Source organism: Paramisgurnus dabryanus, chromosome 21 (assembly GCF_030506205.2).
Source record: "Paramisgurnus dabryanus chromosome 21, PD_genome_1.1, whole genome shotgun sequence".
Classification (NCBI taxonomy): domain Eukaryota; kingdom Metazoa; phylum Chordata; class Actinopteri; order Cypriniformes; family Cobitidae; genus Paramisgurnus; species Paramisgurnus dabryanus.
In genome coordinates this window covers 18004246-18017322 of record NC_133357.1, presented here as the reverse complement: position 1 = coordinate 18017322, position 13077 = coordinate 18004246, and the positions used below count along the sequence as shown (strand labels likewise).

The window sequence follows — 13077 nt, the reverse complement described above, 5'->3', positions numbered from 1 at the left end:
AAATAAATAAATAAATAAATAAATAAATATATATATATATATATATATTTATATATATATATATATATATTTATATATTCATATATATTCATGAAAATGTCTCTTAAATACATATGTGCACGTGTTTGTAGTTATATATACAAAATAATTACACGCAGTGCACACACATATATTATGCAAAAACAAACTCTTATTTTGTATGCAATTGATCGTGATTAATCTTTTTAGGGTGTTTGTAAGTTGCTTCAATAAAAAAATTTTGTTTGTAATGTTTTTACTTAAAGATAACTATTTTTGTGTTTACTACATTTCAGTCGACCGTACAGTATATTTTAGTTTGTTTAATACTGTATGATACATAAACATGAATAAAAACAACTATTTACAAAAATGAATTCCAAATTACACTGTAAAAAATTACTTACGTAGTATTTTGGTCTGATTATTTAGTAGACAAAAATATACAATTTAAGTGAATTTGTGCTTAAACAAGCAAAAATATCTGCCAATAGGGTGAGAAAAAGTTCAAGCAAAAATTTCTCACCTCATTGGCAGATAAATTTGCTTGTTTTAAGCACAAAAGTAGTATACTTCACTTAAGTTGTATAGTTTTTGTCTAAAAACTAGACTTATTTTCTTAGGTCATTCTGCTTTTCAAGAAAATAAATCTTAATTTAAGAATTTAAGATATTTCTACTGAAAACAAGTCAAAAATACTATGTAATAAAGTCATTTTTTGCAGCGTATTGCAAATATTTTGTGTCAGAAGTGAAAAAGCCTTCAGATGCCAAAAAGCTATCACTGGGGTCTGGGGAAGTTCCTTTTCAAAAAGTACCAGTGGCGGCTCGTGACTGCTCTTCTTCCGAGGGGTGCAAATACAAAATATGCGGAGTGTCATGTGTGTTACTCGTGTTTTCAAAATATGTGTTTGTTGCGTCATGTGGACCATGTGCATCACGTGTTTTGTCAAAATAAGTGCCTGCTGCACACGCGTCAAAACCATTTATGATAAAAGAGACGCTCACGTTCACAAAATACACGCAAGACACTCCCTTAACAGTAAACTCTGATTACGCATGAGATTATGCGAGTATCTGGCAAACGCGATCGTCTCTTTTATCATAAACCCTTTAGACGCATCTGCAGCAGGCACTTATTTTGACAAGACACGTGATGCACATATAGGATCTCTTGACGCGCAGAACACATATTTTGAAATGACGAACCACACACATGACGGGCTACAAACATGTTGTGATGAACTTCGGATCGTGCAACCTCGAATGAAGAAGTCACCAACCACCACTGAAGTACACTTTGCACCTGAACAAGGGTACATTTTTTAAAGGGTACTGTCCCAGTGACAGCTTTTATACCACTTCTTCTGAAAGTGTATGAATAATAATGAGAATAAAGAAAGTTTTTTCAAAAACATATCTTTATTAACATTTCTGAACAATTTTGCATTTTAATTTTTTAATAGTAAACTTCAAAGAACAAACTGAACAATCCATGTTATACTCGGTTATACTTCAAATAACTACTGCACTGAACTGTTTATGGGTCTGTACCATTGTGTTTATTCTTTCTGAATGTGCTGGCAGAGCAACCTCTTATGCATTTATGGCTATAATTAGATTGCACAGAAAGGGAAAACATTTTTAATTATTGTGCCTTCAACAATGCAAAACTGAAATCTTTTTCAACCAAAGCCTTGTGACTTGTGGTCTCATGACTTGTCTTTGTGCACAAATTCAGTCAAAATAACTTTTCTATCTCTCCGTAAGCCCTTTCTCCTCACTTCAAGTGTAAAAAATAGATTTAACAGCTTCGATTTCCCTTGAGAGCTCAGAGCCAAACTCTCAGAAATCAATCTCAGGGCTTTCTGTTATGTAAAATCTTACCTGCCATATCCATCTGTCGAGAGAATTACATAACATTCTCTCTAAAACATAAACTGTATAAACAAGCAGAAGTATGGGTCACAAAAAATAACACCCACACAAATAAACATTATGCTGAAGGGAATGTATCTCCATATGTTTGGAATGCATGGTAGTGCATCATAATGTATGCATACTGACAAGAGGCTCTCACATGCTGATGTTTTCCATTTTTAACCCATACTTAACATTAACAGTCGGCCAGCCATGTTTTCAGAGTAGCAGTGCCTCTAAGGGAGCCCTGAATTCTTCACAGTGTCTCAGTCTCGCCTTCAAAATATCTAAACCGAAAGTCTGACGCACTTGTGAATTTGACACCTATGGAGCAGAAGTGTGCAGATTGAGCAGATGTTTATTTGCGTGCATGTCTTGCAGCTATACGCGTGTATTAGTAAACTTTTTCTAGGCTGCATCCCTGTTGTAGATGTTGCATTTTAAGCACACGTCCCTGAAGCCACTACCACATACACTACATTATGACCTCATTGCACAAGCATCCAGCTGTAAATCAATCTTGAATTCTTTAACAAATACATTTCGAAAAGTACCAGTTTTTTCCATTAGTAGGTGCTACAGAAAATAGCTTAGGCCACGGTTTCCACAGCACTGCTGTTTAATAAAGATTTTGTACCTGAACAGTGCCAGCACAGCAGATCGACTGCTGCCTTCATCATCATTATCATCATTCAGTCACTTTGTAAATTTTTAGCATATGTATTATTGCTTACATCAAAATGTAATAAAGTCACAGTGCACAGAGTCTGTAATATTCTGCATCTCTTCTCAGACGGAAATACGTCATCTTTGCAGCTCAACAGAAAATATAAAACAACAAGATGTCAAATACAACTGAAATATTTTTAGAGCCTTCAAACATCTTTAACAAGAACGTAATAAATATTATATGTGTGACAGACATCAAGAATGCTACAGCAAGTCTCTGTTCCAGTTTAATTGTCTGGTAAAGTCTGTTACTCCTACTCCACGTCAGCTTTTACACGTTGGAGATGTTTTGCGAGACATCCCGTGCTTGTCTTAATCCATAAAGCCACTTAATGACACGAGCATTCCTCTCAATAACAGAGATGCCGTAGGGAACACGATCATTGGGCTTACCGGGCCCATCATCTTCGTCGTCATCATCATCGTCCTCTCCTCTCCTTCCATCTCCACAATCAGAGCTTGGCGTGCTAACGCTGCGAAGCTTGGAGACAGAAACAATGTCCGAATTGGCTCGTGCAAAACGCTCCACACCACCCATACCTTCTACCTCATCCGGGTCCAGTCCACAATAGTTGAAGAAGCGCTCCATGTCGGCCGTGGCCCGGGAATAGCGGTCACTCAAGTCAGACTTGGAACGGTGAAGAGTGGGGTGTTTCCGGGTCGATCCGGGGCGTGATCCTCGTGAGCTGGCTGAGAGGCGAGTGAAGGCAGGGGAGGCCGGGGGTAAAACACCAGAGCGCAGAAGCAGTGGGCTGGGGGGCAGGCAGGGGGATGGAGGTTTAGCAGACACAGGCTGGGGCTGAGCTGGAGGTGTGGGTGGAGGGGGTGCCTGTGGCTGGGCTATCTGTGGTTGAGCTACCTGGGGCTGTCTGGGTTTGGGTCGTAAAGGCAACCTCTGAGGTTTTCTGATCTCTGCCTGTGGTCGCACATCTACCCGTCGGACAGTTACAGAGTTGGGTCCGTAACTACCCTGTGGCACAAGTCTGGGAACCCTGGCTGGGACTGGTGGTGGCCTTCGATTAGATTTTGCAGATGAGAGCTGGTTGTTAAGAGGAGAGGAGGTAGGGGTTGACACAAGGTGTGCTTTGAAGTTGTTGCAAGGCTGTGGTTCTGCAAATTGTCCACTACCAACACTGTGACCTCCAGAGGAGGGTGAGGAGTTGGTGGGAGATGGGGAGGAAGGGGTAGAAGAGTTTGCAAGTGGTCCATCACAAACATTGATTAGGTTATTGAGAATGTCCAGATTGAGTTGAGGTCCTCGACAGATGCCATTTTCTGGTCCTCCGTTCTCTGAATCAGCAAGCCGCCGAGTTATTTTCCTTGCTGGTGGAGTGTTTATCCTGAACTGCATGATCATGCTTGGTGACAGCAGTGGTTTACGGATGATTGGCGGTTTCACGGGCTCTTGTCTATTGAGTGCTACTTGCTGGCTCTTTACGTACTTGGCCTTGTCCGCTTCCAGGCGTTCTACTGCACTTAGCTTTCTTGTTCCCGGCTCAGCAGCTCTCCGGAAGTATTCCGGTCCCTTGTTGAGGATGCGGAAAGGCATGGCAGAAGTGAAGGGGCCTCCAGCAAGGCGCCCATCTGTGGGACGAAGGGTCTCCACGGGCATGATTAATTTAAAAGATGGAATAAAGGCTAAGGGTCAAAGTTTTCCTAACGTTCAAGAATGTCCCAAGAAAGTTTCTTCTTTATTCCTTTTCTTTTGTGTTTCAAGCTCCTTTTCGCTACCTTCAAGGGCCCCTTTTACTTTCTTACCAGTCTGAACACTCCTGCTGCTGTTGCTTTACTCTTTTTGTGTGTGCCGGCCACTTGCCTCTATTATCTGCTCTCTCCTGAGTCCGGCTCATTGAATAGAGATTTCTGGGAAGGGGTCATAAAGGGTCGCATTCCACATCAGTCCGACGGAGTGACCCACCAAGACAGGGCAGATCCTGATGCGAACACTGATGCTGAGACCTCGCAGCTGAAAGGTTAGAAGGATAATGTTTGTTCAGTCTTTTCTTCTCACTGGCTGGATGTTTCAGACGTGTAACACCCGGTATAAACCTCAGGCTCGTGTTCTTGTAATCCTGGATACTTTTCTGGTGAAAGAAAAGAGAGAAAAGGATGCTGTCAAACATGGGTAAGCAAAAAGAGAACCTCCTCCAGCTCCACACACATAAAAGATACTGAGGCACTCTAGATTGAATGGGGGCAGACGTTTGGTTTTAACACGCTATCTGGCCCCTCCCACTACACTCTTTCAGACTCCAGATGCTGCATGTGCAAGCAGCCAATCGGGAAAGAGAAAAGGATTCGGAGCATAAGGGGTGGAGAATGGAGCAAGCCGGCAGCCAACGTCCTATTGGTCGACGGGACGGGATTCTGACCAATTGCACCCTTCCCCCCACGTCATAACAAACACTCCTACTGAATTTTCATTCAAATGTGATTCTTTGAAAAGAAACAAAAAAGAAAAAGGCTGCGCTGAAGAACAGCTGCAATCTTGTACATTCAGTTGCATCAAGCAGTGGCATTTTATGAAAATATTTAAATCTTCTCCTCTCCCTTTACACTTGTTCAGTGTTTGTACGCACACAAAAGCGCCTTGTGCACGTCTTTACCGAGTACAATATGGGTGGATTAACATGTTTTATATTCTGGTCCCAGACTAGATCTATGCTAAGGCTCTTTAAATCTTTCTAAGACACTTATGAGCGAGCATTCACATCTTTTATATGTTGTTAAACCCTTTAAGATTTTAGTAAATTTTGCTCTTAAATTTTGCCAGCTTAAATGCTTTTTCTCCATTACATTTTCTAATGCTTTCATATTCTTTTGATCCTCAGTGTCGAGGGAGTGACAGCAATTTGCCTTCATCCCCATATATAATTTTTTTTATAGCATTGAAGTTTGGGGCTTCATGTATAACTTGAAATACTTTTTCTAGTCGTACCTTAATATGTAGAGAATATACGTAATTGTAAGCACCACATAAAGAGAAAAGCATTATTTTTACAGTTCTGTTTGTTGAAGATGGTGGCAGCAAGTAAAAAGTAGGTTAAAGCTGTCACTGATAAATGTCTGTTAGTGAGCCACTACTGTGAAATAACTACTTAAACATGTTTGTCATGGATCTGCCTGTCGTCTTTTTAGAAGCTTAATGGATGAGTATTTCAATAAATGCATATCCAGGTCAAATTCGGTGGTGCATTTAAATGATGCACACACACACACAGCTGTCTCTCAATGGCCTGGCTTTTAATAGAAGGCACAGTTGCTCAAGATCCTGCCATGATGCTAGGGGTGAGGCAGCTCTAGTGACCATAATCCAAAATGGATCTCCATTCCGAACTCTCAACATCCCAGTATTCCCAAGTGTTCAACTGACCTTCACCAGGCACCAACATGGTAGAAACATCTTCCAGAGGGACCTGAGACTATAATCATACAGGGACTGTAGAGAAATAGCAGAAATTCTGGGCTTGTTGAGTCATCAGGGCCAAAGCCAACACAAGTTGTTCTCTCTCTGAAGAATCTTACTGCCCCAGGCATTAGGGAGATAAGCACACACGCACATGGTATCATACCAGGGAAATGATATTTTCCATGCCGCCTAACCCTACAGCTCTGAATCAAGCCTGCTGACATCATTACTGGAGATTACTGGGAATAGTTTACCTTAAAATGTAAATTACCCCATGATTTACTCACGCTCAAGCCATCCTCGATGTTTATGACGATGTTTTTCATACAAGCATAATCAGAGTTATATTAGAAAATGTCCTGGCTGTTCCAAGCTTTATAATGGTGGTAAATGGTGCTTCTGATTTAAAGACCAGAAAAGTGCATCTATCCTTCACAGAAGTAATCCACACGGCTCCAATGGGTTAACAAAGACTTTCTGAGGGCAGTCGGTGCAATTTTGTAAAAAAAATCTATATTTACTAAAATAACTAGTTTCTGTTACTAACCGACACGCATTTATAAGAGAGTGTGTTGCCAGCGTATGACATGATGAGATGTAGTTTACAAGATGCAAACCATTTTAAGCTTAATAAAAATCTACAGTATAGCTTAGTATAGCACAGATTTCCTGACTAGCATTTTGTTTCGCTCTCTGTGCTCCCACATTCATAATTTTCATTTTAGGGTGAACTCTCTCTTTAAGTACATGATCTGGCAATGTCATATAAAAATTGTCCAACACAAGTAGTACTGTCAAACCAAACATAATAAGCAAGGTTTGGTTATTGTACTTTGGAGTAATGATCTATTTGTCCAACAGCAGTCTAAATCATGCTCGCCCTTCAGTACACAGTTATCCCAAAACCATTAAGGTGCTTACAGTATCGTGCCATGTAAAATAAGATCTCCCAAAACACAAGTAGACACATAAACGGAATGCAAGGGCCACAAAAATGTGCAAGGCACCAACAGACGTCAGCTTTGGGCACGAGTGTGAACTGATTGAGATAACAGAAGGGTTTCATCGATGAGCCAACTGGACCCAGAACACAGAGGACGTGGTGCGAGACAGGAATATACACACATATACATGATGTTAAAAATGCCACAACCACAGAAACACACAGACATCTCCAATGTAAACATTGCTGGGCACTAAATAAAGATCTGGTCTTGATTTCTCTGAGCTGATGTAATGTTCCCCACAGTGTTTAGTGGTAAACGACTGTTGGTCGAGTCACAAAAAACGTGAATGGAAAAAGTTAGTTAATAGCCTCAGCCTTTGGGATCTAACAGTGATGTTTTTATATCTTTTATGAGTGGATGTGTAATTTTCAATCTTTTCATTTCATTAGAATTTAATGATTTGAGTGCTGCTCGATGCAGGGAAAATATGATGCAAACAAACAAGTCGTTCAAACATGAGGCGAACACAACAGAAAACAACAGGTCGACTATAGCGGTCTAATGCTACAGATATAAAGTAAAAAATGACCTCACTAATTTTGGCTAAAAAAGTCCCGCAATGTAATTACAGGGGAGATCTGTGACTGGAAGAAGTCGGCTGCTTTTAGACCATCTATCAATAACTGCCAGGACAACAGGCCTGACATGAGAGATACACGTGAGAGGAAAGAATAAAAACAGAACTAGAAAAATGAAAGAGGAGGAGGCTGAGGAGGAGAGAGAAGTGGTTGGAAAGGCTAAAGTATGTGAGAAACAGACACAAAAAGTCAAATTGATATAGGGTTCGTAAACAGTAGGTCATTTTTGTAAGGTAACACAGCTACAAAGTAAAATAAAGTAGACTAAGTAGATCAATGTCCGTGCTTTTGCCCACCACAAATTTAAAAGACTTGTGTGCAGTTGCAAGGGCATTTCTATGCAATTTCTTATGTATTTTAAGTGCACTGCTATGTACATTGCTAGGTTGCATCCTAGCTTAAAGGAAAACACCACAGTTTGTCAATATTTTACTATATTCTTAATATTTACTAAGTCAACTTAGGAGGAATTAATCCATACCTATCTTTTTTCAATGCGTGCACTTCATCTTTGTACGACACATCGTTAATGTGTTAGCATTTAGCCTAGCGCCATTAATTTCTTAGGATCCAAACAGGGCTGAATTTAGAAGCCACCAAACACTTCCATGTTTTCCCTATTTAAATGAGTAGTTCCACGAGTAAGTAGAGTGGCACAAAATAAAATGTTGTGATTTTTTTAAGTGGATAAAAATGAGAACTATATTGTATGGCGTAAGAGCACTTAGTTTGCAGCACTTTGACCTCTGGCACAGTAACATCATCACTCCTGTGAACTCCCCCCTCTTGCTCAAACTTCCAAGTAACTTCTCATTTTTATCCGCTTAAAAAAATCGCAACGTTTTATTTTGTGCCACCATACTTACTCATGAAACTACTCACGTAACAGTCTTAGGGAAAACATGGAAGTGTTTGGTAGCTTCTAAATTCATCCCTGTTTGGATCCTAAGGAATGAATGGGGCTAGGCTAAATGCTAACACATTCACGACGCGCTGTACAAAGATTAAGTGCGCACATTGAAAAAGATATGTACGTATTAATTTGTCTAAGTTGAGGTAAGAACAAAGTAAAATATTGAAAAACTGTGTTGTTTTCCTTTAAGTTATAAAAGCCTCAATCCAAATCTCTATTATATGATGGTTCATAACAATAATGATAACAAATTACCACCATTACAGAAAGAGCCACATGCCACAACAATTGCTAAACTTGTATTTGAGTGACACAGAGAGGCGAAACAGTCTGTTTGTGACTGAAAACCAACAGTTCCCCTCCCATCAATAAACCAAAAAAAATCCTGCTCCCACTAGTCTGGAAAGATCCACTCTGGCATTGAGTCACCTGTGTACACACGTAACAGTTACCGCTACAATCCTCGGGCTAAATGATTTTATCCTCTCATGTGTCAGTATACAGGAAGCCTAAGTACGCTTTGTCAGGTGATGAAGATCGGGCCTACGTCATTGTGAGTAAGGCGGAAATTCAGGAATCTCGCCCAACGTGGGGAATTCTGCTGACAAAGCTAAAGTTATGAAAAAACGTGAGTAAGACAAAATTTATGGCTACATCCAAATCAGGTTAAGTCTATGATCAATGGATTAGAGAGATAGTGTGAGGAAATTAATTATTGACAACCCATTCCTGAATTTATATTTTAGCATGCTGGCAAAGTACGGTAGCTGACAATTTGCACTGAAACAATTAACTGTTATTTTGCAACAAGTAACCCACATTGCCAGTGCTTTTACGTTATCAATTGATTTATTGATCATAATGGGTTGCTTCAGCTGTATTTAGTAGCTATGCCCTACGGGTGAACCGCAAGATGAAAGATTACTAAGAAGTAAGAAGTAACTAGCATAATTCCCAAGGGTTTTAACTGCATTGACAGAGTCACACCTCTTGCTCGACCTACAATAAAGACGCCCCGAAGGATTCAACCCTTTACCCTGATAACCTTTCACACCAACTCCATCCGTTACTACCGCACAGCTCTATCAGTAATGGACAGCTGGTTAATACGGGTTATAAACTGCCTTCTCTTTCCAACGGGTGTCAAAACACATCACAGCTGTTTCCCCCATGTCCACATCAGGCCAGGATGAGCTCTCAACACAACATCATTAGACTATGACAGAGTTGGTATTGTACGCCACACAGCTAGACCAGAATGCAACCGGCATTGAATGTCTGGCTTAGCCCTCAGGATACTGTCAACTATACTATTATCATCCACCATTTGTAAATACAATAGATTGCTACAGAGGTGCGAATACAGTTGCTTTTACCACATATACACAAAACAATGTGCTGTTCTCACTTCTCAAATTGTTTGTCATCCGTTTCGAAGGTAACAAAAGCGCTGTGGTTGTGTGTCTGTGCAATCGAGCATCATAGGATGTATTATGGGACCTTTTAAAAAAGTAACACAAGAGAAGTTCAACACCCTGAATGTTTCATAGAGGCAAATGTGATCCATTTCTCATCCCTTTTGACTGTAATAGAAAAAACAGATAATAGAAAACAGCCCATCTGTCTTTGACATGCAGGCCACACACTATGACCCCAAACTATCCACATCCTCACTCCTGTCTTCTCCATCAGGGCATCCAGATTTAACCAAATCAGATCCCTGGAGTTCAGATCAGGGTACAACGTCACATTATATCAGGAGGCTCTTCCAAGACAATAGCGTTTAGAGAGATGTATCTGACCCCAGAGGACCGGGTGATCTGTCACTTACGTGACTATAAGTGATGTACCGCTTCCTCTGGATGAAGCGCGGCAGTATCAGCTGTACACTTGAGCAAGGCCACTGTTGGGTTAAAGGGCAATTTAAACTAAAGCATTGTTTAATGGCCTTGGCACAATCCCTCAAGTCCTGTCATTGGTAAAAAAGCGTGATGCTGCTCACTAATATATTGATCAAGTTAAATGACAGATAAATGGCCCGATCATCCCATAATTACAACCATGGCAACCTTGTCTGTGTCAGACTCATCTCAGGAATTCATTACTCCTGGGTCTTTTAGATGGACCCTGACCCCTGTGACCCAACTTATGTCTGCTAGAGCAACAATAAAGAAGACTCACATTCTGTAAACTGAAAATGCGTGCACAGACCTGGCTACAATTGTATTATTATATATGCTGTGTTACAAACCACACAAACAGGCATGCTAAAAGACATAAAACCTTGTGTGGACACAGTGTATAATCACAAAGATGATGTGGTTTTAGCTTCAGCGCAGTGTGTTGTTTTTGCCTTCTTCCACCGCAAGCTACCAATTCCGCTTTCCCACACACGCAGCACCGACCAAAACAAAAGGACAACAAACAAGAAGTAACCAAGTTTAACAAACAATCACACCATCTGAAACACACACAAGCAGAGGTCACCTATTAACCCAGTTTGACCAATAACTGAACTGGAATGTGAGTTAATTGATCTCAGAGAGAGAGAGAGAGAGAGAGAGAGAGAGATAGAGAGAGAGAGAGAGAAAGAAAAAGAGAGAGCATGCTAGAGAGCAGTGGTAATAAAAAAAGTCATATTTTCCTGTATAAATATGCCAACCTGTCGACACAAATATTAGATTGCGGTTGTTATTACACAAACACAATGCAGACTATGACTCAGTTCCTCAATTTTAGTCACTGTTTTCAAACACACTGTTAACCCACAAAACACTATCAGCACACAGAAAAAAACACAATCTAACACTTCAACAGACCAACTGGGTTCACAAATGTAGAGCTGAACAGTCACACACGTAAAACACACGTATGACTATGGGATGGGAAAATACCTGTTTTTAATGTGCGTTTAATTGTCCAAAACCTAACAATTTAAAAACCTCAAGCACCATACACTTACACAGTTCTCACCGATCCCATATAAACATTCATTATGCTCTACTAGATAGGGGCTGTCCAGCCCCAACACGTTCGAATCAAACTCACTAGAGACATCCTCTATAAATGAATGATAAGAAAAATACCTGAACAACACTGTCATAGCCATAAGTTGATTATAATACAGAAGCTAAAGTAAGGTCAACAGCCCACATGGCATAAACAGTAGCATCTCCCACAAAGTAACTGTAAAGGACATGCAACTAGTTTACAAGTTAAAAATCTCTGCTACAGGTTGCTTAACTTACCAGATCTGTGAGCAATCAGCAGGGATTAGTGTTATGTGAGAGCTGAAGCTCTCAAGCTGAAGAGTCTCTTGAAGACCGGAGCTCAGCTTCAGTGAATGTGTGTATGCTCGAATGAGACGCTTACTCAAATACGCTTCCTCCTCCCTCTTTCCCACATAACTCCTCCCACCTCACACTTTCAGGAAGCATTGGCATGGAGAAATACAAGCAGGAAGAACAACACTTCCCTACAGACACATCAATGTTAATTTATGGGCCACAATCTATGTTTACATTTTATATTTAAAGAGTTTGGCTCCAAAACGCAATAAATCCACTTAGACTAATTTCGGTAAAAACTTGTTTTTTGGTTTTTATACACAGAAAGTGACAAGATGAAAACCACTATTTTCTGTTACAAACTTTCACATAGCATCTTTAGGCTATTATAATATTAAAAATTCAAATCCATAATCTGATTTTCAAAAATTTATTATATAAATTATATTATTTTTCCGCAAAATGCAATAAATAATTTTTTTTCAAAATGCTATAAATCTATTGAATCAATGCATTCATCTTTGCGATTGTATATTCATTTAGTTGACTAGTGGTATACACTGATAAAAAAATTAAATAAACATTAATGGCATTCATCAAAACACTTACTTTGTTGTATTTATAACACTCACATTGGAGTTGTCATCCTTGGGAAGTCGTCAAACTTTTTTGACAGCGATCAACTGTAAAATGATTTGGTCCTACTTGATTTTTGCTGAATTCAAGTAAAATAATGAAAGTTTTTCATAAGATCCCCTGGAGTCAATGTGTTAGCATGACAGAAGCTTGATGCTGTCGAGAGAACAAGCAACAGCAGGCATTTTTCAGCTTCCGGAGAGCCTCTGGCGTAAATTATTAGATTTTGATGGCTTACGTTTCTTCCCCGCCACAGAAAACCACCACAGGTTTATCAATGCCAACAAAGTATCATTTTGTTTTTGTTTGTTTGTTGATCACGAAGTAAAAAGCAGATGATTAAACTAGGATTCTGTGTCTATTCAACGCGCCGCCATTGTTGTTTACAATGCGTGGAATAGTGCGCTGTGATTTGTTGAGCGGATTAATTGCATTCTGCAGAGAAGGGGGAGTGGCGTTTATTGCGTTTTGGAAAAAAACGGGAAAGATGACAGAATAACACGATGAAGAGTAGATCTTGCGTAAAATTAAGAATTAACTTTTAAATACTGACCAGATACAATACTGATTTTGGCGGTAAC

General features: G+C 39.8%; 1 protein-coding gene across 1 annotated transcript; it reads right to left on the bottom strand.

Annotated features, from left to right (window-relative positions):
* Positions 1-1420: 1420 nt before the first annotated feature.
* Positions 1421-11938, bottom strand: LOC135775656 (protein FAM110A). Its single transcript, XM_065286050.2, has 2 exons — positions 11822-11938; positions 1421-4750 (listed from the first exon to the last, which is right to left on the bottom strand). The coding sequence occupies exon 2, from the start codon at positions 4276-4278 to the stop codon at positions 2938-2940; it is 1341 nt and encodes a 446-aa protein (XP_065142122.1). The 5' UTR covers positions 4279-4750; positions 11822-11938; the 3' UTR covers positions 1421-2937.
* Between the last annotated feature and the right edge of the window lie 1139 nt (positions 11939-13077).